General features: G+C 41.4%; 5 protein-coding genes across 6 annotated transcripts; 4 read left to right on the forward strand and 1 right to left on the reverse strand.

The window, feature by feature from the left end:
• The first annotated feature begins 1623 nt into the window (after positions 1–1623).
• On the forward strand, positions 1624–9547 carry adam9b (ADAM metallopeptidase domain 9b). Its single transcript, XM_080483593.1, has 22 exons — positions 1624–1767; positions 1914–2017; positions 2112–2185; positions 2276–2348; positions 2455–2531; positions 3061–3253; positions 3372–3434; positions 3615–3686; positions 3787–3956; positions 4048–4135; positions 4748–4878; positions 5046–5217; positions 5474–5563; positions 5661–5856; positions 6099–6210; positions 6471–6651; positions 6847–6933; positions 7021–7126; positions 7865–7994; positions 8102–8168; positions 8345–8388; positions 8499–9547. Exons 1-22 carry the CDS (start codon positions 1698–1700, stop codon positions 8614–8616), a joined length of 2418 nt encoding a protein of 805 aa, XP_080339719.1. The 5' UTR covers positions 1624–1697; the 3' UTR covers positions 8617–9547.
• Positions 9548–10523: 976 nt separating this feature from the next.
• On the forward strand, positions 10524–12573 carry pstk (phosphoseryl-tRNA kinase). Its single transcript, XM_080483652.1, has 6 exons — positions 10524–10839; positions 11309–11558; positions 11639–11840; positions 11923–11998; positions 12072–12165; positions 12244–12573. The coding sequence occupies exons 1-6, from the start codon at positions 10618–10620 to the stop codon at positions 12459–12461; spliced, it is 1062 nt and encodes a 353-aa protein (XP_080339778.1). The 5' UTR covers positions 10524–10617; the 3' UTR covers positions 12462–12573.
• Positions 12447–16544, reverse strand: LOC308122031 (zinc finger protein Pegasus-like). 2 transcript variants are annotated; one of them, XM_080483631.1, is made up of 4 exons: positions 16200–16286; positions 15832–15988; positions 15566–15754; positions 12447–14607 (listed from the first exon to the last, which is right to left on the reverse strand). In XM_080483631.1, the coding sequence occupies exons 2-4, from the start codon at positions 15965–15967 to the stop codon at positions 13700–13702; spliced, it is 1233 nt and encodes a 410-aa protein (XP_080339757.1). In that variant the 5' UTR covers positions 15968–15988; positions 16200–16286; the 3' UTR covers positions 12447–13699. The 2 variants fall into 2 exon arrangements, with proteins under 2 accessions (XP_080339757.1, XP_080339756.1); XM_080483630.1 differs by having other exon boundaries at positions 12585–14607; positions 16277–16544.
• Positions 16545–17642: 1098 nt separating this feature from the next.
• Positions 17643–22679, forward strand: acadsb (acyl-CoA dehydrogenase short/branched chain). Its single transcript, XM_080483618.1, has 11 exons — positions 17643–17747; positions 17947–18106; positions 18191–18291; positions 18385–18591; positions 18679–18849; positions 19310–19435; positions 19527–19619; positions 19698–19787; positions 19872–20009; positions 20187–20286; positions 20790–22679. Exons 1-11 carry the CDS (start codon positions 17712–17714, stop codon positions 20864–20866), a joined length of 1299 nt encoding a protein of 432 aa, XP_080339744.1. The 5' UTR covers positions 17643–17711; the 3' UTR covers positions 20867–22679.
• A 2226-nt stretch (positions 22680–24905) lies between these two features.
• Positions 24906–26015, forward strand: hmx3b (H6 family homeobox 3b; the record flags this gene model as incomplete). Its single annotated transcript, XM_080483698.1, has 2 exons — positions 24906–25185; positions 25420–26015. The coding sequence occupies 2 exons, from the start codon at positions 24906–24908 to the stop codon at positions 26013–26015; spliced, it is 876 nt and encodes a 291-aa protein (XP_080339824.1).

Raw genomic sequence — 26015 nt, forward strand, 5'->3', positions numbered from 1 at the left:
TATATTCATTTTGATCCACAAAAGTCAAATAGCTGTTTCACTGTTGGTTAACAGTAAAATGAAGCCTGTAGTGTCTTATGATGAGTGAATGGTTAATAAACAGGGGCCTCATTTATAAAACCTTGCGTAGAATTCCTTCTAAAAATGTACGTGCGCCCAAAAGCAGAAAATGTCGCCCCCCGAAAAAATCGGATCTATAAAACCGTGCGTATGCACACCTGAATGCACTTTCCTTTTAAAGATCAGTCTACATGGAAAGTTGAGCATCTCATGTCCCGCCCTCAACACGCCCACTTTCTACCATAAATGGTCAATGCAAAGTGCCTCGTCAAAATTCTTGCCTCTCATTCAGCCTGTTGATCGCAGGCATTTGACGTTAAATCCTGACAGAAAGGACGAAGAAAAGGAATTTTACGGAGAGCAAAATAGTCATGGAGGAGGTGGAGGTCAGGAGAATGATATTATTTGGTGGTCACAGAAGTGTAATCACTAATAAAATACAGAGGAGCGTGTCATAATGGAAGGCAGCACCAGAGCTCACTACTGGACCCCAAAACAGCCCCCATGGTTGTGACCATAGACATATACATGTATATGTACATATATATGTACATGTACATATGCATACGTGTTTATGTTTATGGTTGTGACGGCCAGCGTGTGTGTCAGAGTGTCGGAGAGGGAATGGGACATTTTGGTGAAGACACAGCGGACCGATAAAGTTCTGTCTTATCTGTTTATTTAATGTCTTAATTAAATATTTGAACAGGGACTTGTAAAAAAGGCTCAGTGGACTGTTTTATCCTCAGTCACTCGAGAGTTGGAGGCCGTGGGTGACGAGAAAATCTATTTTACATGTAACCCATTGGTAAATCATCTCAATTGCAATTTTTGTTTTTTTGTTTTTTTGCACGAGACTTTCCCAGAGACTCACTTTAGTTGTTACCGTGTACATACAGTTTAGTATATTTGTACGTTATAGCTGTAAATCCTAATAAAAAGCAGCTGGAACAGAGCAGACGTCCCCAGCGACAGCCAGTCAGTGTGCGCTCCCATCACTGGACGGGAATCCGGTTTTGCACGACACCGGCGCTTTACGCACGGCTGTCACCGTGCTATTTATGTGCTTACTCTGAAATTAGACTGATTGTGACACACGTTGTCACAATTGCTAATCAATCAGTTCTATCCACCGCTCTGTATCATTTGAAGATGAAAGTTTGACATGTGAATATCGTGCTGCTGATTCAGTAGTAATGTTCCACCAAAGAAACGCATCTATACCACTGTAGCTTGACTGTTTATGCTTACGTGGATCTGTAAGTCTGATATGTGAAGCTATTAAATGTATGCGATGAATCTGGCTTCAGTTCTCCACCTCACAATCAGCGTTGTCTGGTTCCCCGTCTTCAAAATGTGCGTGCGCAATGTTCAAAGTTTGCGTACCGGTAACTTTATTTTTATACAGTAGATCACAAACGTTGCGTGGGAAGTCGCGTGCGCATCTTCCAGGGCCCGTTTTGCGCGTAAGCAAGCTTTATAAATGAGGCCCAAGGGCACTGCTTCTTTCCTGCCCCCTCACTGCACCTGTTATTGGCCACGCCCATCAAAAATACACTTGGCGACAGGAGGAGGAAGTAACTCTTTAGGCGTTTGCTTATTCCAAATGGGAAGACAATCTTGATACTTTAACAACGATGATGGACCGAAAATACACTCTCTGCCTTTTTTTCTTGTGGTTTTTCATAAATGGGGCTGAAAACACGGGTGAGACACGTATATGGGATAAGTCGATGTGTGCGTGTGGTGTGTGTATCTTAACAAAAGAAGTCGCTGATTTACTTCGTGAAAATCATCGAAAAGTATTTAGTTTGTTTTGTGTTTACCATTCTTCTTTTTTTTTTTTCCCCTAGACGTTTTGGGTAGATTAACAGAACAGCTTTCGAAGTACTCCATTGTGAATCCTCATGTGATTCAGAGAGCAGCACGGAGCATCAACACGTCCAAACTGAAAGAGGTAGATACCTATTTTAATTATGTCATTTTATTATGTGTTGATATTTTATCCAATACCGATAAAAATTGGGGAGTTTTTTGTTTGTTTTTTACAGAAATATGATGATCAGATATCATATTCACTCAACATAAACGACAGAAATCACATTCTTCATTTAAAGAAGAACAGGTATGTGTAGAGGTGGATAATTCTGGCATCAACTTGACTCACTGTTCATGCTTCAGATTAAACATCCTGTCTTTTTTTCCTTCCTGCCAGAGATTTTCTGCACCCCAAATTTCTTCAGTATTCATCTGACTCTACCAGTAACTCATCACATCCATGGAAACATGTAAGTTTATACCTATTATTGAGGGTAGTAATATATATATATATATATATATACATTCACATTTTTTAAAAGTCAACCTCTAAACTTTATTTTTAACTTCTTTCAGATGCAGTGCTATTACCATGGAGAAGTTGAAGGATATGAGAAGTCATTAGTGGCAGTGAGCACATGTTCTGGTCTCAGGTTTGGACATCCCTCTCTCATTCCAGTTTAATAGATTGATTCTGCTTATCTAATAGATGGGAGTCAGTAATTTTGATGCTGATTCTTAACGGGTGAATTTCACAAGTTTTGCTTGAAAAATCAGTTTGACTGTTTAGTTTGTCTTAGAAACAGGTTCGGTGTTGACACTGGGCGTGGGGAACCTGGGTTCGAAAGGTTGCGCCAGGACAGGCATCCTGTATTTTTGTCATTAAAGTCTACAATAGAAGTTGCAGTTCGCTGTCCCAGTAAAGGGCAGCAGCAGAACAGACTAGTCTTATACTTTGTTTTAAGTAATTACATGAAGCTGTGACACTGATTAGACTTCACTGAGAAGTGTTGTATGTTAAATATTTGCTCTTTTTTCAATCTACCGAGTGTAGCTCTGTCTTACATTCCCTCAGCAAGATGGTCAATGAATTTGCTGCAGCTTCACAGAGCCACGTGTCTGCTTCAGTAGAGTCAGAAGATTTATATCGTGATTTATCTACTCCTCATTACCTCTCTATAGGGGTGTGATCGTCCTCAGAAATGAGACCTATGCACTTGAGCCTGTGCCCCATTCTGCCTCCAATGACCATCTTCTGTACCTCCTGAAAGATGTTCAGTCAGAGCCCGTCACTTGTGGGGTTGTAAACGATGCTGCAACAACGCCAAGCCATGAACCCTTTGAGCCCGGCCAGTCGCTGACTTCTCTACTGCGGGCGAGGATTCTCACTAACGTTTCTTTTGCACATTTGAAATGTGAACTGTTTCCAAAAAAAGAAGGATGTAATCCTGAATGACAAATTCTTGTTCTACAATGTTTTATTTGTCCAACAGGAAAGACGCAGTTTACCACAAACCAGCTACGTGGAGTTGGTTCTGGTTGTTGATAACATGAGGGTGAGTACATGAGGTAATACTTTTACCTTCCTGACTAATATTTGAAAAATGTTCTTACAGATTTAAATTCCTTTTTATGTCCTTCAGTCTGCAGTCAATTAAATACAATACAGCTTACAATATTGAAATCAACTGCTTATTTGCATTTTTTTTTTTTCTTTTCTTAATTATTATTTCCAGTATAATTTCAAGAAACAAAATGAGACGGCAGTACGAGATGAGATGGTGGCAATGGCAAATCTACTGGATGGGGTGAGATTCAAAGTGGTTTGTAAAATAAAATATGCTTGATTCAAACTTTTGTTTCATTCTGTATTGATCCTCTGTTTTTTTTTTTCACTTTGTGGTTTAGTACTACAAGCCGTTGAACATCCGCATTGTGCTCGTGGGGGTGGAGATTTTCAAGGACGACAATCCTTTTAGTGTGGACGGCTCCGCAGGCGATGTGTTGGGGAGGTTTGTCAAGTGGAGGAAAAGTACTCTGTTACCAAAAATCAGACATGACGTTGGTCAGCTCATCGTGTAAGTAATCTTTGTTTTGCAGAAAGTACACAGGCTGAAATGTAGAATCAAACCTGTGGCTTAACCTCTTTGTCAACCATTTGTTTGTCAGTGGTCGGCCACGGTATGATGGAGGTGTACTTGGCATGGCCTTTGTGGGAGCCGTCTGCTCGGTAGCTACTTCTGGAGGAATCAATGTGGTTAGTTCAACTTCCTTTTGTTTCCCATACCAGCCAACTCCATGTTGACATGGCAGGATGAGCTTTTGCGCAGAAACTGATGCCAGTTTAATTATTCATGGCATGCCGTACACGTGCATCTCACGCTGTCAGGCTATGAACAGCACACTCTCCAGTCTAACAGGTCAGACTTGAATGTGGTCGGATGACACTCCATGACGAGGCAAATTTCTTCAGGTTTATTTGCCTTATAATGTCTGAGTTCACATTTAGAACACTCTGTTACATCTGGCAATTATATGGGGATATGTCTTCTTAAATATAGAAATGTAAGTGTTGGTATGCTCAGAATACTTTTTGGATTAATTTATCATGCACACCATTTAATTAAAACCTTTTATTAAAGCACACACTCAAAATGTGTGCCTTGCCTAAGGACGCTTTGACATGTGATCATGGTGAAATGGGGGATGAAACAGCCATTGTTTGGGTTGGAAGATGACCCACTCCACCAAAGTTCCTTGTATAATTTATGTTTAGTTTGATTGTTTCTTGAAATATGCTCGACTATTAGGTTTTTTGGTGTTTTTTTGTCGTCGTTATTTTAAAAACAATGATTTTTATTTGATACAGTTCGATAATGACAACTTGGTCTATGCTTCCACTGTGGTGGCTCATGAGATGGGCCATAATCTGGGCATGAATCACGACCCAGATCGTTGCCGGTGTGACGGAGGGGCCTGCATCATGGCAGCGACTGCAAGGTAAATGTTTTCCACATATAGCCTCGTACTTCATTTATATAACTTTATATGTTTTAATTGCTCTCATGTGGAATACAAGGAACACATGTTGAATAAATGCAGCTGAAAATTGTTGTCGGTGTTTCCTGATTTTTAACATTTGAAATATTTGTTCTGTGACACTGTAGTGGTTCCACCACATTCAGCAGCTGCAGCGATGACGACTTTGAGAGGCTTATTATTCGTGGAGGAGGGGCGTGTCTGAGAAACCCACCCTCCCCATCAGATGTGTTTGACAAAGCTGAATGTGGCAATGGCCGCCTGGATGTAGGAGAGGAATGCGACTGTGGCAAACCAGAGGTAGAGCGCTGCTCGTCAGACAAAGTCTCTCACTCTGGAAATGAGAAAAAATTAATGCTATATTGTTGTTTAATTTAGAATTAAGGTCAGGTTGTGTTCAAATAAAGGAATGATACAAGATTCCGCTGTAAGGTGATGTACAGTGTTTGTTCATTTAGATATACATCTTAAAGAAGTTTGGTGAAATTGTTCTCGTTGTGTGCAGACTTCAGATTTGACCCTTGGCCTTTTTTAATGCTTCTTCTGTTCACAACAGGAGTGCAACAATAGATGTTGTGATGCCAACACGTGTACATTTACATCCGGGGCCACCTGTGCTGATGGAGCCTGCTGCAACAACTGTCAGGTATACAATCGGTTATAAACACATTACTCACAACTAAATGAGCCGAGTACATTTTTCCACAAAGGGTAACATTGACAAATGTGTGTTTTTATTTCAGTTGCTCGTTCCTGGAACGCCGTGCAGAAAGTCTGCCAACACCTGTGATCTCCCCGAGTACTGCGACGGCAAAAGTTCATTTTGTCCTGAAGACTACTACGTCATGGATGGTCTGCCCTGTGAAAACAACGCCGCAACCTGCTATGAAGGTCGCTGCCAGACATATGATTACCAGTGCAAGCAGCTCTTTGCACCAGGTGAATTGAATTATAGCACTTCAGGAAAGTTCAGGATTTGTCCTCTCGGGTCAATCTTGGTTGTATTTATCCTGCCTATATAACTGGAATACTTATTACTCCAATCTGTGTAATTAACATGAAAAGTAGAACATATCAGCCTGAACGCCACCAGATTTTAGAGATAAACGTGCAGGCTATTCTTGACATTTTCTCCTTTTTTTTTTTTTTTTTTTTTTTAATATGATTTCTGTTTTGAGCAGATCCTGCAACAAAGGCGGATGACATTTGTTTCAGCCATGCAAATACTTTAGGGAATCTCTTTGGAAACTGTGGAATCACCAGCAGTGGAGCTTACATAAAATGTGCAGTAGCGTAAGTATTCTGGTTTTTATTCACCGCGTGTTCCAAATTTACTTGCGGGTATAATAGAAGTCGTCTAATCCAGGGAGAAAATGGTGATATATTTGGGATAGAATAACTGCAGCAGTTGTGTAGTGGTAAGATCCCTCACCACACCATCTAATTGTTAGTTTAGGCAAAGGAGTACGTAAGTCAAAAAATAAATTAGCTTTTTTTCCCCCTGCAATATTTAATTGTAAAAACTCACTGTTGATTTTGAACCTGTGCCGCAGAGATGCCATGTGTGGAAAGGTGCAGTGCACTAATGTGGATGTGAATAACCCCCCTCCTGGAGCCCAAGTTGCTATCCAGATAATTCAAGGAGCAACTTGTGTTAATGCAGACTTCCACTTGGGCCCAGACGTGCTTGATCCTGCCTACGTTAAGCCTGGCAGTCCATGTGCCGAAGGAAAGGTGAGCAGAGACTTATGAGGGGAACTTTTTTTTTTTTTTATATGGCTGTATCTCAGAGAACTGTCAATGGGAATTAATGTGACTTAATTTGTTCCCTAGCAGATTTCACTGACAAGACTATGAAAATAAATACATTAATTGGGATCTTTAGTCTAATTTTCATGTATTAAAACATGTTTTCAATTTATCTTTCAGGTCTGTCTGGACTTTCACTGTGTGAATGCTTCTGCAATTCTGCCCGATTTGGATTGTGACGCTCAGACTACCTGCAACGGCCGAGGGGTAATTACACACTTTGTGTTTTGTTTTTTCTCTGATCTCTCATCATCAGTCTTAAATATAGGCCTGACCCCCCACCCCACCCCACAGGTGTGTAATGATCAAGGAAACTGCCACTGCGACAATGGATGGGGGCCTCCCACCTGTGCCAACCCAGGGCGAGGTGGGAGCATAAACAGCGGTGTGGCAACCATAGGTAGGTTTAAATCGATGGAGATTTCAGGAGTACGAACGTAGAACAACTCAGACACTCTTTGAAAATGCAGGGGTTTTTTTTCAAAATTGAATGGTGCTAATTAGGGAAACATTAAAAACACATATGGGAAGGCACCAGCAAATACACTTTTAATCTTGTGGAAGATTGTATGGCTGAAACTATCAGGAAATTAGCCATTCATAGTGTTGCTCTCAAGAGGTAAAGGTAACAAACTTACTGTAATTAAGGAATATTGGAAGTTACTTTTCTAGTATGTAACTCTTCTTCCACTTAAGTCTAATTTACACAGTAGAATATATAGTGATACATTTTGAATTAATTATTGATAGATTGAATAAATATAGAAATGTGGTATTTTATGTTGGATAAATGTTTTTTAATAGATAAAATGTATCAATTGTCTATTTTTGGAGAAGAGTACTTTGGACATTAACTTCATTATTTTCAACAACTGTAGTGTTACTTGCTTTTGAGTAACACTACAGTTTTCAACCTCTGCTGGCTGTATGTGTTAGTATTTGCCCTACTTTGTGACTTTGTTTTGGCCTAGGAAAGTTTTGATCAAGCTCAAATCCTATGAATATTCTATTGTGTGTGTTTTTTAATGGTACAAAAGAATATAAGTCACTGATAAAAAAGTTAGCCAACTATAAGGTGTTAACATCAATTTAAATGTCTAGTAATATTCCTAATGCACATCTGATCTTTTCACCACAGATTATTCACTCAGGAATGGTCTGCTGATCTTCTTCCTGTTGGTAGTTCCTGTTGTGATCCTTGTCACTGTGGTAATGCTCTACTTCTTTAGGCGAGAGTCCTTCGACCCTTGCATGAAAAGAAAAATGAAGTAAGCATCGACTCATCCTGAAAATATATTTGCTGATTGATTTTAGCTGTAAGTTAATTTACAATTTATTTTTTTAAGTAAGTTTGAAACGAGTTGTCCCTTTTCAGGTCTCAAAACAGAAATGTGAATCAACAGTCAAACACCAACGTTCAAACACCCACTCCAGGACCTGATGTAAGCATGTTTGTTTAGCATTCAACAGTGAGCACCGTATTGAAGACAGAAAAATGTGTTTTATGCTGGGGAAAATACAGTTGGACCCAATAAGGAGGAAAGAGAACAAGCTGAGTTTTAAGTATATTTTTCAAAATGGATTTTAACATGCTTTATTTTTTTTTTTTATATTCTAGCTCCATCAAATGCCACCTACGATCCCCTCGCATCCTGATACTGAGTATGAATTGATTTATCTTGGTTTTCATTCACACACTAAAGCATTCATTGCACAAGCAACCCTATGTAACTGATTTTCAACTGACTTTCGTCGTGATTTATCATTTTCAGGTATGGAGAACTGGACTACTGGAGCACAGCCGCGAATGATCCTGCTCCGAACCCACCACCTCGGGTTCAGGGACCCGGAGTGCCGAAACCAATCCCACCCAGACGGCCTCCCATTTGATTGAAATGGGATTGCAAATCTGTGACATTTAATGCAGCTCACGATTGTATTTTAAGACGCTGCACACATCATAAGGTCATTATTTAGTGTCAGCATTTTTTTTTTATATGTTTGCTGTATTATGGGGTGGAGGAGACTTCTTAATATTTATTGAAATATATATGTTTTAAGCTTTAAAATTCCACATGCATGTAAAAACAAGAAAGAACAAAGTACAGGTTTTGTATTTTATAAATAAATATTTCCAAGTATTAAAAAAATAATAATTATTTGAGTTTCAAATGAATGTTAATTAAGATTTGATAAGAATATGTTGTAAGAAATGGGCATTAAAGTTATTTTTTAAATTACTTTTTGATTTAGTAAGGTTACCATAGGAACAAACTTCAGATGGAGTTGCAATGCAAAACAGTGTTTTGGAGGAGTTGGGTTTTTGCTTGTGATTAAGTTGTTTGAATATACATGGCACTTGTGATGCGCTTTTGTCATCCTCTCCTATTTGATTTATTGGATGAAACACTCACAGGTGTTTAACTGTTCAAAGAAAATAATTACTTTAATCACTATTTGTGCTCCTGGGCTTGGTAAACCTGTCGCAGGTATGGACCTGGTAACTAATGAATGAAAACCAGTTTTGTTTGACACTCCTTGAACCTCTTTTGTTCTGTATTCATTCATTCATTTTCTTCCACTTATCCGTTTTGAGGGGGTGACAGTCTGAGCACCGTCACCCAGATCACAATGCACCTATTAAGAACCTTCCTGCAGGTGGTGAGCCCACGGGAAGGTGACGCCCGGCATGGGACACGAAACCACTACCCCTGAGATTGTGAGTCTCATGCTCTACCAACTGAGCTAGGCGGGGGACTCCCCTTTTTGCAAATTGTGATTTTAAATTGACTTGTAGAATAAAGTGAAAAACAGATGGAGCAAAAATACAAAAAAAGTTGTGCTTTGTTTGTTGGGCTCTTTAGGTATTTTCACCTGCTCAAAGCATTTTGTCATTTAAACAAGTACATTTTGAAACTAAAGTAATTGAATATAAGGTCGATGAGTCACTGTCAATTCAAAATCAGTTTGTGATCCAGCCAGCCCTTCTAGATTTGTCAACGTTTTGGCAATATTTATAATGTAGTTACTGAGTGTCCGGCATGTTTTCAGTCTCTCTGCTTCTGTTTTGAGACAAATCGAGGGCAAGTAGAATTTTGTAAATTATAAAAGATAATATATATATATATAACTTGGATTTTGTCATAAATGTAGCATAATCAAAATGGAAAAATAAGCTTTTGTCCAACATTTGCAGATTTTAAAAATAATCACATTTGAATTTAAAACCCTCTATCAGAGTAAAAGTTAAGCTCGTCAATCACAATTGATTCCAGCGTCTGTTAACAATAACAATAATATATTTAAATGTGAAAAAAAACAACTATTTGGCCTCGAACAAAATGTGGCATGAAGATGGGCATGCGCAACGCAGACATAACAAAATAATCCTTTTTTGTCCCACATTGGGTAAATTTGCATTGTTGCTGCAACAAGTGGACGATAATACAAAAAAAAAGTAGCAATAGAATATGAATGGTAAATATATAAAAGAACAGTAAAAATTATATATTAAAAGATAACGTGACGATATTTTACATTCTTGGTTGATAATGTTTGTGATTATAAATATACTAGAGATTATATTGATAATGCACTGAATAAATGAATAATATATACATTGCACACAACAGAACAGTAATGGACATTAATAAGTGCACTGTGTCAAAAATTCTATATCTGTATTTATCTAAATTTGTATTGTACATCACTTTGGGTGCGATGGCAAAGAGGTGCGCTTAATAAATAAAGATTGTTTGAATTGAGCTTCCGTACGCCAATGTAGAGTGTCGTCGAGTGTCACGTGATTCCCTGTAACGCGGAAGTAAACACGACAACTGAGTGCGGCATGAGCCTTCAACAGCTGAGTTTTTTAAAGCTCTCTGGTTGCACATGGCAACAGCAGCTGGGACGGTGATAGTCGACAGGGCTCCGGGGTGCCTGTGTGTCCTCTGCGGGCTGCCTGCAGCCGGGAAGTCCTCTCTGGCTCTCGGGCTGCTCGGTGCCGCCGCACAGCGCGGGTGGAGAGCCGCTGCGGTGCAGTACGACCACCTGATCCCTGATCGGGCTTTTAGGACCCTGGCAGTGGAGGACGGAGGCAAACTGGAGGACATGGTGAAGAGTTAACAGCTCACCTGCGTTTCTTTTCTTCACTTCGTTTCACACACTTTCTGTGAAACGTGATGTCTTCTGATTAAATCAAATATTCTGGAAAAACACCTGATCCTAGTCCAGATATTTTGGGATGCAGTTTCTTTCATGACATTACTCACAAAAAGTTGGGGATATTTAGATTTCGGGTGAAACTTATAAAATGTATATGAATACATATATGCAGTACATATATTAAATTTATATGTAAATATGTTTTATGATAATCGACATTGTAAATTACAGAAACTAACATTTTCTAATTATGTCTATAACGTGGCAAATAAAGGGCAGAACATAAAAGGCCACCCTGATGCTTATGTTCGTAATATTGAACATATGAATATCAATGGCTTTTTAATAAATTCACAGCATGCATTAGCTTCATTTCTTATTCAAACATTTTACAGACGGTCAAATTTCCTCTCTGCAGCACAGCGAGTGGAAGCTCCACAGGCAAGCAGTGTTGCAGTGTCTGGAGCAGGTCTTGAGGCAGCCTGTGGAAGTGATGGCAGAACAACCGAGCAGCTCTCGGATCAACGTCGACGCCTGGAAGCACTGCATTAAAGCTTTGCTCCGTCCTGAAGGTTCGAGCGAAGAGCGAGCCCCTCTTCTCTTTCTGCTGGACGACAACTTCTACTATCCAAGCATGAGATACGAAGTCTGCCAGCTTGCAAGAAAGTGTAAGTGCTGCTTTTGGCCGGCAAAGATTGTGTTTATTCTGATATTCCAGGTGGTTGAAGATTGTTGGGTGTTGCTGCAGGTTCACTGGGTTTCTGCCAAGTGTATCTCCAGTGCGATTTGGAGTCGTGCATCAGCAGAAACCAGAACAGGACCACTCCAGTCCCCACTGAAGTGATAGTGGATATGGTAAAGCGTTTGGAGCCTCCAAATCCACAAAAGAACCCGTGGGAGAAGCAGAGCATTTCATTGAACACGACTGAGAGTTTATCTGAATGTGACGTGTAAGAGAGTTGGACTATTCACACTAATAGAGCTCATATACATACGTCCGATTTTTAAAAAAAAATTCTCTTTCATCCTCAGTAAAAAGGTGATGGATCTGATCTCCTCTGCACTAAGGAACCCGCTGAGTCCAGCTGAGGAGAACACTGACCAAAAGGTGCGACAAATGAAGTCCGTTACACACGACGGTTGACGTACAATCTACAAAAGTGTGTGTTTGTGTGTTGCAGGAAGCCGACCGATTGAAATGTGCCACCAGTGTGATCCACCAGGCTGACCAGGCCAGTCGACGCTTAATCTCTGAAGCCATGAAGACTGCAAGAGGTTAAGAATGCTTCACGTCTGATGGAACGCGGCGCAATTTCACAGCTGACCTCCAATATTGTTTTGTTTCCTTTTTAGAAACTCGTCTCTCTTCTGACCACATGAGGACTTTGGCTACTCAGCTGAATGAGACCAAAGCAACATTTCTCCAAAACCTGCGGACACAAATCCTGGAAGAAGTGCCTTTCATGGAGGAAGAGGACATTGATGTGGAACTTGTGGTGAAAAGAGCAGTGGCCATTTTTGATGACAAAAGAAAGGAAATTCTATCGAGAATCATCAACAATCACAAATGACTTTTTAATACAAATCATACAAATGACATTAAAGTGAATGCCAAATGCAATGATTGCAATCATTTTCACCATACTGCAGCACCACTGACACATTAAAACAAACTCAAACGGGATCTTTTTTTTCCAGTTTTATTTATGAAATAATGAACTGAAAGAAACATTTTAAAAAGTCTTCAAAATGCACTTGAATATCGACACACTTTTCCTGCAAACAGTACAATATAGGATTCAGCAATTAAGAAAACGATTACTTTTTATGGCCAATTTAGGACCATAACATACAAACTAGTTGAGGCGCCAATTAAATCTTTTACTTTTGGCCAGGATTTACATAAACTGGATCAATTTCATACTGATTTATAAATTAAAAGCCAACAACATAAATTAATTGCAAAGTAGGATTACTTTATATTACACGTAACGGTGCGACAGTTCCACCCCAAAACGTTATATAGCAACAGCAACGTGTGCTTTAGTACTACAAACATATATATAGTGCCACAAAATTATGAGACACCTTAGTTTTTTTTTTTAAAAAGCACAAGAGTTAATAAAATAGAGTAAAACACTGAGATGTTGCTAGAATATGATAGATGTGGTTATCACTGTAGCCAAGACGACAGGTATAAATAATGAACAGCAAACCATTTCAATTAGATTTGTTATTTGATGTGAAACGTCCTGCTTAAGTTTCTCCAGATACTTCCAGTAAGAAAGAATCTTCTGTGTGTGAATACACAAACCGGACAGCCTCACCGCGAAAACAAAGCTGGGTACGTTTCAATAGTGGTGAAACTCCGGTTGTGACATGTCATGTAAAGTGTAAGTTAAAAAAGCACGGAGTGTCTTAAACAAAATCTGTATCTGCATTGACAAATAACACTGGTGAGAAGGAGTTTGCTAATGGTGATATCCTTGGAGAAGGCAGCTGTCACAAGAGGTTTTAGTGCATTTTTAAATCCATCCGTACATTTTCTTCATCCAACTTGGGAGCCAAACTCAGCTGACGACACAGAGACCTTCCCATTATGGCACAAGAGTTCTAACCACTGTGCAGCGGGTTTGCACATTCACAGCGAAAGTGGAAAAATTATTCAAGTTAGGAGTCGTATAGAGAGCAGTAGTCTAGCTCCTGATTGTACTCTTAAAAAATGGTGTGCTGTAAGAAACCATTAAAATGTGCTCTTTTCACATATAAATAACATCTCGAGTCAGATGTGTAAATGTTGCAAAAACATTCACTGCTTATGTTGGCCACGGGCGAAATGGCAGGCAAAATCGTACTTGTCCATGCACATGTGACCACAGATGTTGCACTGGAAAGGATGTTCATAGCCATGGCAGCCCATGTGGATGGTGTAGAGAATATTGTCAGAGAAGCGAATATCACAGTGCTGACATTTCTGTAGGAGCTGCTCGTCCGGGGCTGTCAGCGCGGCGGTGGGTGTGCTTGGCTGGCTGTTGCTGACACTGGCTGTGAGAGGGTTCATGCTGTTCTCAAAGTCCAGGCCAGGAACCGGACTGCAAGCGTGGTTGCCGGAGCTAGGAGATCCCGGCGCTCCGTTTAAACACGCCACCTGTTCACTGGAGATGTGATGTATGAGGATGGGCTTCTCTTCTCTGAGGGACTCGCTGTCTGGGGACGCAGGAGCCTGGGACTCTGGGTGAAGGTCGGCCAACTGGCCGGCGAGGGTCGATAGTTGATCCAGTGGGTTCTTAAAAGTCAAGCCATTCACACTCCTGATGTGAGATTCGTTCTCATCCACCCTGGGAGGGTTCTTATACTCACCGCCATTTGAATGGTGGCCCTTGTGAGACAGCTCAGTCAAGTAATCGGACTTTGGCATGACCATCGACGAAGGATTGAAATTGATGAGGAGCCGCCGGCTGAAACCAAGCGAGCCTGTCCTCTTCTGCAAAGAGCTCAGCACTCTCTTATTAGTAAAAGGGGAGCGCATGACTCTGGTCGGCAGGAGCTTGTGGCGGCGCCGGCGGTGATGCGACAGGTTGCTGCGGTCGCTACATCGAAAAGTGCAGAGGTCACACTTGTACGGCTTCTCTCCCGTGTGCGAGCGCATGTGGGCTTCCAGGTGGCGCTCGTAGGCAGAGGCAAAGGGGCACAGCTGGCAGCGGTGAGGCTTTTCTCCTGGTGGAGGAAATATTAATGATTTCAACAAGTAATTGGAGAACTAGACGTAGACATTATAAACTCCATTTTACAATAACAGGCAGTTCTGCCATGTTAAAGGTTTATCTCCTCCGTCGGTCTATAACTGCAATACACCTGTTTTAAATCAGTATTTAGACAGACTAGGAGTCGATGGATGGGCTTAATGTTTGCGACACACGGTGCGATTTTAACAGTCTTGTAAGTTCACAGCGAGCTACACCGTACAACATTAAGTTTGCTGCGTACAGATGAAAACACCTACTGAATCGTAGCTTACGATGCACGCGAGTCGACGCGATTGCGCAAAATTAAAACGTCATCCATGTGCACTATCCATTCACAAAAAAGAAACGAGCAAAACATAAACAGAGCCCTCGCCCTAGTAGCATTCATGTGCTTGGAGAGAAATCCCCCAAAGGTTTTTGATTGTTTACATCCCACATTCCTTTTTTTTTGACACGTTGTTCCATTGTTGCTGCAAAGCATCTATTTGAGTGTAGCGCTGACCAGTTTGTCATTTCATACTGCATTTCTATTGGTTGCTTAGTTGACGTAGGTTGTAACTGCAGTCCACAATCACCCCAAATTTCTGACAAATACTAAAATTTTATTGCAGGTTGTCTTTGTCCTTATACCTGTCTCACGGTGAGATGTAGGACCACCGATAACAAAATTATCGCCACGATTGTCATTGTTCGTCTGGGATGGCCACGAACCTCTGAAGGAGGTAAAGGTGAAAATGCTGGGAAGATCCCCATTTACTCTTAATTTGTCCAATTTAGTCAGGGTCTGCAGGCCTTTTGTTTGTTTGATTAGTGTTTAAAGTGTGACTAGTTTGACTTGAACGTGCACACAATTCAAGAGAACTTTTATTTCCCCACATCTCCATATTGAAGTCCCCCCCCCCCCCCAGTATCCAAGCAGGATAACTGACCTGTGTGGATGCGTATGTGCTCAATCAGACGAGCCATGCCCTTGTTGGCATAGCTGCAGTAGCTACACTTGTACTTCCCGTCGCAGGTCCTCTCCAGGCCGTCCACCTGAACGTCTGGCCCATCCTCCACCGACAGGCTCACCTCCACCGAGGGGGGATCCAGGCCGTTCTGCTCACACCTTGGGGCGACTACAAACACAACACAATTCGAATCGTCGTACTTCCCCCACAAGATATACCAGACAGCCACCGTGTGTGATTCCCACCGGCTTGATACGGCTCTGGCGCCTCCTTCTCCCCACAAACTGAGCCTGAAATCATGTTGACATGCTGGGTCTGCTGGGTCAGGTACTCCTGGAATTCCTTCACAAAATCAACCGGCTCAGACTTTACTTCTTCCATGTTTCTTCTTCTCAGCTGAACCTGAAAGAAGTCCAGATATAAAGAGTGAGCAAGGGACAAATCCAGCTTCGACAGCTGACAGCTGTTACCCTCCTGCGGCTAATGTTAGCACACGGAGTTTGTAACAAAACATATTCGAGATTAGCCATTAGCATCAGTGCTAACGTCATGTAAATACTCGATTCTCATTTTAGACACGTATGGATAAAGAAATAGCAGTCTAGCATCTTACCTGTCAGCGACAGATTACATTAACAGTCATGCAAACAGAAGAGGCTGTGCAGTGAGTTTATTAGTTAAAATCGTTACCTGGTGAACCAGTGACGGTGTTTTGGATAAACTTGTTTCCATGTTAAGTGGTGACCAACGTCCTCTGGCGGCCGTGGTTGCCGCATTCAAAAGGTACGACAGACACTTCGAAACTTACTGTAAATGCGTTTAGACGGCGTACGCCAGAACAACTACTGATTTGTGTCAGATTTTTAGCATACGCTGTTACTAGCAGCAAGAACAACGAACGTTAAAGGGCGTTTGTCACCAGTTAACATGGAAACCAGTTACTCCGAAACACTGAACTGTTTCCGGTTAACGATTTGGTCCCGAAACGCAACTGTTGCCTTCACTGACCATCTGGCGAAAAACTCTCACTTTAGGTTTCGGTTAAATAACTTTCAGAAGACATATAATCAATGTTTTAATAATACCAAACATTACAGACATGATGTTTTCAACTTTAGAATTACAAATTTTATCCAAACTAGATTGTCAAAGCTTATTTTATTTGATTACCTCTATGAAGCTGTTGTTTCTGCTCCAGTCCGACAGGTGGCGGTAATGTCTGTAACGTGGTTGTTAAAAACCAGAGAACAAGCGGTGGGCGTTATGTACAGAGACATGTACAGTGTGTGGAATATTACATTTCAAAAGAAATTAGTTGCTCAGAACCAGTCAGTGTACGGTTCCCCGCCTGTTACAGCAGGAGAACCTCAGCCTGATCCCAGTAGGAAGTACTGTCTTTGAAAGCCAGACTCAGTGAAGCCATGGCCGAGGTGGAGAGTCTGAAAAGAAAGAAAAGGAATGCCAACGATGGAGAACGGAGGGCAAAGAGCACAGTGTGTGGTCTTCTGGAGGAACTGAGAGTGAAAAATCTAATAAATGAAGAGCTGAAAGAGAATATGTCAAATAATATGTAATAATAGATAAATGTGTAACAATAAATAAATACGTAAATATGTTACACTTATGTTCTATGTAATGTTAAAGGTAACTATGTCAAAATAAATGCAAGTATAATAAGTAAATATGTTAAAAAAAAAATAAAGATTTGTTACACAAAAAAGTTTTGTACTTATGTACATGTTCATTGTACATAAATGTCACATTGTGTGTAAATAAATGCTTTTGCATATTTTTGTCATGGGCTCCATCATGTTGCTGCTCTTAACTCTTAACATTTCCTCTCATTACTTTCTATAACTATGCTACATTAAATAAATGAAATATTTTTTTATTTAATAAATCAAAAATGAAAGCAATGATTCTTCACAGTCATGTAAATGTATATTTGCGTGGTTTTTTTTCAGAAAACACATCGCTGTCACAAGGACTTGTTTAGGCTGACGGGTCAGACTTGCCCCTCACAAGATGGCGGCCGCTCTGACGTATCGGAGCGGTGGGCGGAAACAGGCTGCGCGGCGTCTCGTGTGTATTTCTATGGTTATGTAAACATTTTGTAACAACCATCATGGCTGCTGCTCCTTTGGTTCGGATTCTCTCGAAGGTGAGAGTGACTTTATTGTCATCTTTATCTGTAGCGTTAGGATGATATTTACAAGCACGTCGGCACTCTTTCCCGACAAGGGAAGTTATTTATCCTTGAGTTACGCAAGATGCTAATGCTGCTAATCATGCTAAAACTTGAAAACAGCGTCAGGCAGGTTCCGTAGAGCAGCGATACATGTTTTTCTGTTGCTTCCCAGTCCTTCAGACAGATCTCTCGGCCATGGGCATCACGTCAGGCTGGATGGAGAAGCAGCTCCACCAGATCTGCCCCAGACGTTTCTGCAGATGAGGCTAGAGGAGTCTCCTTCCCTCCACTGCAGACTTACTCTGAGGAGGAGACCATGATGAGGGACGCAGGTGAGCAGGAAATCCCGTTTTAAGTTGCTGCCGAAGGCTGAGAAATACATCTCTCCGACACTGAGCGTTTGTCTTGTTTCATAGTAAAGAAGTATGCACAGGAGTGCATCGCTCCACATGTGTCCAAGATGGATGAGAATTCTTCCATGCCCGATGAAGTGATCAAATCCCTCTTCGAACAGGGTGTATGTAATACCTTGTCTCGTGACAGAGCATTAGATGTCATTACAACACATTTATTTCCCTTGAATTCACTCTTGATTCTTTTCGTTTCACAGCTCATGGGCATTGAAATTGACCCAGAATATGGTGGCACTGGCTCCACGTTCTTCTCCTCCATCCTCGTCATTGAAGAGCTGGCGAAGGTGGACCCCTCTGTGGCTGTGCTCTGTGACATCCAGAACACACTGATCAACACGCTGCTTGCCAAACTGGGTGACCCAGCTCAGAAAGAGAAGTATCTCAACCGACTGTCCACTGACATGGTGAGTCATCCCACCTTCTCCCGACATAGACTCCTGTGACTGAAGCAATCACACGATTAGGGGGTTTGTTTTTCTTATGTGTAACAGGTTGGGAGCTTCTGCCTCTCTGAAGCAGAATCGGGGAGTGACGCTTTCGCTCTGAAGACGCGTGCCGAAAAACACAAGGACTATTACATAATAAACGGCTCCAAGATGTGGATCAGTAATGCAGAGCATGCGGGCGTGTTCCTAGTGATGGCCAATGTGGATCCTTCTGCTGTGAGTATCATGTTCTAATTCTAGGATTCTACTAATTATTCAACTTGTGGCTTTTAAAATCGGGTCACAACACGGTCATTAAATCTGAACCGCTTCAGTATTTCTTGGAATTGTTTCAGTTTTAATCGGACATTTTACAATTGGAGAATCAACTCTATTTCGTACTGCAAACTGGATTTCACCCCAAAAATCAAGTTTTAAACATCAGTTTGGTTGAATATAAATATAGAACTTATAAACCGATTGATGATTTGCTGGTTAGAGTTCAGACCTAATTTACAGAATATCTAATACGGGTAACAATTATAGACATGACTGGAGTGTATATATATATATATATATATATATATATATATATATGACCGCACTGACTCCACACTTCTTGTAATACCCAGTTATGTTCACCTGAAACTGTCAGCAATAATTGTTATAATGAGAATGTTTGTTTTTTGGGGGGCAGGGATACAGAGGCATTACCTGCTTTATTGTTGACGGCGACACTGAGGGGCTCGAGATTTGCAAGAAGGAAAACAAGCTTGGCCTGCGTGCATCTTCCACCTGCCCTCTGAACCTGGACAATGTCAAGGTGACTCCAAATACTGTGAACGGCATCAAACTAACGGCGGCTGAATCCGTACCTCACTGTTCTTTTACCAACTGCCTGCTCTCTGTTACAGGTACCAGAGACGAACATCTTAGGTGAGATCGGCCACGGGTACAAGTATGCCATCGGAATGTTAAATGAGGGCAGGATTGGAATTGCAGCTCAGGTAAAACCATCAGACGTGTTTAAAGTATGTCGAAGACGGAACTGTTTGTTGTACCGATCCTGTTTGTCCCGGTTCCAGATGGTCGGACTGTCACAGGGCTGCTTTGACCACACCATCCCATACACCAGACAGAGAGTGCAGTTTGGGAAGCGCATCTTTGACTTCCAGGTTTCCACTTCCCTCCTAATGATCGTCTCATGAGTCTACTGTTCAGTTATTTCTAACGATGCTCCGCTCCGTTGCACTTTCCAGGGCATGCAGCACCAAATAGCCCACGTAGCAACACAGATTGAAGCTGCCCGGCTGCTGACGTACAACGCTGCTCGTCTGAAAGAAGCAGGGAGGCCGTTCATTAAAGAGGCCTGCATGGCTAAATATTTCAGTGCCGAGGTGAGCTTTTACCTGATTCGCTGACTCTCGAGTAAGATGACAATATTTGGATATTTTAACAGTTGTTAATAGGGTTTTTTTTTCCCCCCACCCATGTCAATGTATATACACTGTTTTATGTCATTCCTCTGATGCCTTTTGTCACCGTATTGTCTGATCTTTTGTTTCCATTTACAGGTTGCAACCCTGACTACTTCAAAATGCATCGAATGGATGGGAGGAGTCGGCTTCACAAAAGACTATCCTGTAGAGAAATACTACAGAGATTGTAAAATTGGTGAGCTCCACACAACAATTGTACTATGAGTCCGTAAACACGGGCTCCTTTGCATCGTTTCACACGTTCAGGCTTGAGTTTGGGTCGATGTCGTTGAGACAATATGTAGTTTGTGTAACTGCCCTGGGAAAAGGACTCTCCCCCGTGAAGGTCAGGTGTAGTTGTGTGTGATTGGACCACAGTGGGGCGGGGAGAAGCCCTGTTAGTCGGAGCTGTAATCAGACTCTCCAGGAATTCCCCGGCCGGACCCCACTCAGAGTGCCATTATAGCAGCGTGCAGCCAAAGACGCTGCCTGCGCAAAATGTCCCCTTTCTGTCATCGCCGCCATTTGGACTCCCCGGTTTCTCCAGCTGCAGGACTGGCAGACGGAAAGGGATAATAAACCTCCTCGTCCTCTTGGTGGTGAAAGCTGCAGATTAATGCACCGCTTGGAGGAATTTAACAAATTGAATGTTGTCTTGTGCTGCAGGAATTCCTTCTAATGTTTTGTTTCTTTGTGCAGGCACCATTTACGAGGGGACAACGAATGTCCAGCTTTCCACTATGGCCAAGTTTATTGACAAGGAGTACGACTACTGAAACCGCCTGGCACTTTGTTATGTCAAGTTGGTTTCTGTGTGAAATGCACAATTACAGATATGTAACCCAACATTGCATTGATGCACACTGTATCAGCTGTCAGCCTCTTAGTTGGTACTCATTCATGAGTGGATTATAACCGCCTTCTTGCCTCAGTACGACGCACCATCTCTTCTGTTGTTGTCTGAGTTGCAGTATTCCAACTTGATCTCCCAACATTTTAATCACAATGGCAGAAATTTCCACCATCTATTTCTTAAACAATGTTTTAACGCCATCATATGAGAATAAACACTTGTCAAAGTAGTGATGTCACAAACTGACCCCACAAACTCTCTACACTCCGTTTTCTGGGCCCTGAAATCTCTTGTCAACTCATCTCTGTCGCAGCGCCCTCTGGCTTTCATCAAATTGATGTCTAATGTAAATAAAGTAGTTTTTTTTTTTTTTAAACTTTGTTGCAAAGTCAGCAATTTACCCAAGAGACTCTTATCCTGCAATTTGAGGTGACAATTGTGACATTGAATGAATGTTACGTCATTTAATACACACATCATTGTGGAATTTTCCAACCCCAGACCGCACTGAACAAATTGAACTCATAGATGAAAACGGTTTTATGAAATGTCTTTTGCTTTCAGCTCCAACTGTGCCGCTTTTCCTGAGTGACGAGTTGAGAAAAGTTTGCAAACACAAGTTGAAAGGAAGGAGGCTACAAGGCTAAACCGTTAGAAACTTTGAAAAGTGCCAGTGGTTCCCACTAAGTATTCATATTTCATAATATTTAGTTAAAAGAAAAGTATATTGTGACTCCACACAAGCTTTCGGTTGTAAGGATTCCAGACCTCTAATCATCAACAGATATCATGTTGTTATAAACCTGCTAACATTATTTCATCGTTACTGATATTGTGGTTACATTTCACACGTTTTATGTCCAACTCTCCCTCTGCCACTTGTTGTAAATGTCCAGTCTTTGTTGATTTGTATACCTTTTAGCACCTTTATCTACCATTGTTTTTCTTCTAGTTGACATATTGTGACATTAGAGAGATTGTAATTCTTTCAGATGTTTGAGTGCCTTCCGAAAATCTGTTACTGCAATCCAGTTTATTATTTTTTTTCTCAATATTGCTGTGTGGCATTGTTTTGGTAACACACCAAGCCACTACCTGGAAAAGATTATTAGTATTAAATATGATTGCTGCAATCAAGTGAAGCTTCTGTTTGTGTGATGGTATATCCGGTTTCCCCGCTAGGTGGCAGTATTTCCTTTGACATTTGTTTGAGGCAACCTTTCAGCGAAAGAGGCGTCAATTATGTCTTTTTAACAGCCTGTCACCTCTAGTGATATGTTATATGAATTAGATTATGTAGGTGCTACAGAAGAAGAGACGCTGCCTTTCATAATTAAGTCATTGATCATTTTGTATGTGCGCTTGATTACATTTCCCGGTTAAACGACCTTATTTTACACATTAGTGCTGCGTGAATGATTATCTACAACCGTTTTACAAAAAAAAAAAAAACGGTTCATTTTTGGAGATGCAAGTTTAGTAAAAAGCCACAATTCATTCACAGTGCTTGGTATTTATGAAGAGGTGTGAAATGATATAAATCCATAACATTAACAGCAGTCAAATGCAAGTGGAGAGGTCGTTTTAATTTGAAAGCAGAGGGCAGGTTCACCAGCTCTGAAGAGATGGATATGTTGAAAATCTCTATAGCAATACATTTACTCAACACACCACTTACAGGATATCCTACAAGACAATGTAAATCTTAATAAATCATAAATAAATCTTTCACATATGTTTTGTGAGTATTCTTTTTGATCTCTAGTGAGAACAGCAGTGGTAATATGTAGAGTTTAATCGTTACTTATCAGTACTAGTCATCCCACCAAGATGGTCTGAATAATCCGGATATAAGGACAATATTTTGGTAACACTGTGGAGGGAACATGACGGGTTGAAAATGATTCTTAAACCTAAAACATAAAACAATATTCATAGATCAGCTCCATGACAGAAGAGCTTCCGGGAAGCATAATTCCAAAAGCACTTGATTACCCCAACGAAACAACGCAGGCCTGTGTTGGCATCAATGATTGAGTGTACTTTGATTTCCCCTCTTGTCCACCCTGACTCATGCAGATCGTCTGTTTAATGAGCATAATCAGATGAAAACACAGCTATCTGTTTTTCACTTTGCCTTGGGAAAAAAAAAAAGAAAAAAAAAAAAGGCAGCTCGCGCTGCCTCTTTCTCCGCCCCCATCTTTAACACAGCGGTGAGACCTCTAATTATGCAGAGATTCAAGTAGCTGTTCACACAACACCATGTTGTCCTTTGGAGCTGGAGAGCGCTCCATGAGCTAAAAGGACAGGCTGCATATTTGTAGGTTGAGCAAATTCAATTTGTCTGATTAGTTCTCTGCATATGTTCCCAGTTTGATGGAGATGACGCAACTTAAATCCACCTTGTGTCATTTTTGTTTCCTACTAAATTTAATCACAATACAAAATTACCAAAAAGAGAAAAACCCCATCACAGTGGATATGCTGTCCACATTAGTGTTTAGGTATTGTTTTATAACCGCTTCAATATTATTCAGTTTGTTTATTTTGAAGTCAGAGAGGACATTATATTTGGAGCAGATGGTTTTAGTACAACCTCATATCGGTTATAAGTCATTATTTTTAGAGCAGGGTTTGGGTGGGGGGGTCATTACCTCACCAAACACAACAAAATAGTAATGTCACTAATACCTAAACTCCCATTTTATGACTGATTGACATATTCATAGGCAATATATTGCCTATTGTCGTGAATTTCACTTAAATAAATAAAACATTTTTGTAAATTCTCTGACATGTAAATCTTGCATTTCATTTAATCTGCATTATATCGTTCATCCTAAATAAAACGATGTACTGGTTTGCATTGTATTTATATAATTATTGCTTGTCTTTCATGTCATGTCCTTTCATTCTTACGCGCCACACGCCCTCGAACAAACCCCCCCTTCTTCTATTTCATCACCCTGATTTTAAATAACCCGAAAAGCAACGTCCCTCTAAAGGCGAACTCCATCTACTTCCTCATCTTTGTTTGTTTTATCATCTCATACTCATCATCCAAACTGATTCAATCCCCTGAGTTTGTACTGTTGCATGCTTTGGAGACTGTTGTCATCCTGGTGCAGTGGATCACCGGCTGCCCCCGTGGGTTTGCAGGCTTTTGTACAAAGCCGATGTAAAAAGACTTTATCACGACGGTAAGCATTCAATTTGACGTTTGCCTGTAGCATTTCCCCACTAATGAAATTACACGGCGGTCAATGAGATCTGGTCCAGGTGAAACGCGCACTACATTGGTCTCCTGCTACAAGTACAACAGAGTTATCTTACAATAAAGAGACAAAATGGCCAAAAAGGAACATGAAATAAAAAAAAAACGAATCAATAATTTTTATATCTCTCTTCCGCAAGAAAGTCTTGATATTTATATGAAACTTGTTCTTGAATAAAATATGCGCAATTTGTATGATAAGCGAGATGCATAGCTCCACCTTTGAGCGTGATTATCTCCGGATTATTAATTCAATTTACCGACAGGTGATTGTGGCGCGTGGACGCCCCCAAACACCCCGAAAACATTTCCCTCTTTAATCTAATTGGATGATAAGTGGGTGCGCACCGTTCCGCCCGCAGCCAAAACGCTTGCGCTGCCTTTTTCTATGGGAGTCTATTCTTGTCACAGCCCCTCACGGTTTCATCTCAAATCCCATTTGCTATTGTACCTGCCCAATAGCAGAGACCGAGCGCGTTTTAACTCGGATGGCACTTTTATTTCATCATTTCAATCCGGGGAAACTTTGACGAGGTGCGCGCTTTTCTCTCCCATCGCCAAGGAGCCGGCCGCAGCTTGGAAAGACCATTACAGTTGTTTTAAACCAACATCTATACATTTTTTTAAAAAAGTTTTTTCGTCTCTTGATAGATTGTTGATGGTGATTTATATCGGACAGTGAGGGGTGATGGCGGACTCTGACACGCAGGAGACTCGCCAACCAACTAAAGACTCTCCGTTCTCCATAAAGAACCTGCTGAATATTGAGGACAAACCCACCAAGCAGAAAACCCTCCTCGGTTCACCCAAAGGAGTTTTTGAGGGCACCCTATTTTCTCGGCTAGGCGACTTATCTTTCCCTCGGTTTGAGCTGCCAGCACAGAGACTCGGACTATCCGCGCAGTATTTAGAAAGAGCTTCTACCTGGTGGTACCCGTACACGCTCGGGACGCATTTTAGGACTGGAGGTAAAAATATTTTTAAGATATTTTTAATCTTGAGCAACACTTTTTGATTTAGTCACAACAAAAGTTAATTTGTGTTTTTGGAAATGTCAGTTTTGAGGGATTTGTGGCCATAAATCTGAAATTAAATATCACAATTTCAATTCTGAATATGAGAGCGCATTTAAAATCAACACACTGATTGTAAACATGTCATAATCAAATGATTGATTCGCGGTTAAATACAATTTTCTGCAGGCTCTGAGAAGGTCAGCCTAAGAGAAAGCTCGCCGGCTCCGGAAAGACGCTCCCCGGATTTCCCCAAAAGTGACCAAGACGCCAAAGAGGAGAGCGCGGATGAAGACGTCGCGCTGGACGAGAGTGACGCGGAGGAGCCAAAGAAAGAGCTAGACCCGGAGGAGGACGAGTGGAGGAGGAAAACGGACGAGTTGGACTCGGAGAAGAAGCCGTGTCGGAAGAAGAAGACGCGCACGGTGTTTTCCAGGAGTCAGGTGTTCCAGCTGGAGTCCACCTTCGACATCAAGCGCTACCTGAGCAGCTCGGAGCGCGCAGGCCTGGCCGCGTCGCTGCACCTCACCGAGACGCAGGTCAAGATCTGGTTCCAGAACCGCAGGAATAAGTGGAAAAGGCAGCTGGCCGCCGAGCTGGAGGCGGCCAACCTGAGTCACGCCGCGGCGCAGAGGATTGTGCGGGTCCCCATACTTTATCACGAGAACGGAGCCCCCGAAACGAGCGGGGGTTCCGTCACAAACTCAGCAGGCGGCCAGTCCCTCCTGGCTTTTCCCCACCACATGTACTATTCTCACCCAGTCCCTCTGCTGAGGCCTGTTTAA

The sequence above is a fragment of the Lipophrys pholis genome (assembly GCF_963383615.2).
Source record: "Lipophrys pholis genome assembly, chromosome: 1".
Lineage (NCBI taxonomy): Eukaryota > Metazoa > Chordata > Actinopteri > Blenniiformes > Blenniidae > Lipophrys > Lipophrys pholis.

What these genes read in the sequence shown, in the direction of transcription:
- adam9b (XM_080483593.1), top strand. Translation starts at nt 1,698, where the DNA reads ATGATGGACCGAAAATACACTCTCTGCCTTTTTTTCTTGTGGTTTTTC. An exon ending in GACGTTGGTCAGCTCATCGT is followed by an intron (nt 3,957 to 4,047) that starts GTAAGTAATCTT and finishes TTTGTTTGTCAG; the next exon opens with TGGTCGGCCACGGTATGATG. An exon ending in TGCATGAAAAGAAAAATGAA is followed by an intron (nt 7,995 to 8,101) that starts GTAAGCATCGAC and finishes GTCCCTTTTCAG; the next exon opens with GTCTCAAAACAGAAATGTGA.
- pstk (XM_080483652.1), top strand. Translation starts at nt 10,618, where the DNA reads ATGGCAACAGCAGCTGGGACGGTGATAGTCGACAGGGCTCCGGGGTGC. An exon ending in CTGCCAGCTTGCAAGAAAGT is followed by an intron (nt 11,559 to 11,638) that starts GTAAGTGCTGCT and finishes GTGTTGCTGCAG; the next exon opens with GTTCACTGGGTTTCTGCCAA. An exon ending in AGCCATGAAGACTGCAAGAG is followed by an intron (nt 12,166 to 12,243) that starts GTTAAGAATGCT and finishes TTTCCTTTTTAG; the next exon opens with AAACTCGTCTCTCTTCTGAC.
- acadsb (XM_080483618.1), top strand. Translation starts at nt 17,712, where the DNA reads ATGGCTGCTGCTCCTTTGGTTCGGATTCTCTCGAAG. An exon ending in ACCGACTGTCCACTGACATG is followed by an intron (nt 18,592 to 18,678) that starts GTGAGTCATCCC and finishes TATGTGTAACAG; the next exon opens with GTTGGGAGCTTCTGCCTCTC. An exon ending in CCAATGTGGATCCTTCTGCT is followed by an intron (nt 18,850 to 19,309) that starts GTGAGTATCATG and finishes TTTGGGGGGCAG; the next exon opens with GGATACAGAGGCATTACCTG.
- LOC308122031 (XM_080483630.1), bottom strand. Translation starts at nt 16,318, where the DNA reads ATGGAAACAAGTTTATCCAAAACACCGTCACTGGTTCACCAG. An exon ending in CACCGTCACTGGTTCACCAG is followed by an intron (nt 15,989 to 16,276) that starts GTAACGATTTTA and finishes GACTTCTTTCAG; the next exon opens with GTTCAGCTGAGAAGAAGAAA. An exon ending in GCACATACGCATCCACACAG is followed by an intron (nt 14,608 to 15,565) that starts GTCAGTTATCCT and finishes TTCCTCCACCAG; the next exon opens with GAGAAAAGCCTCACCGCTGC.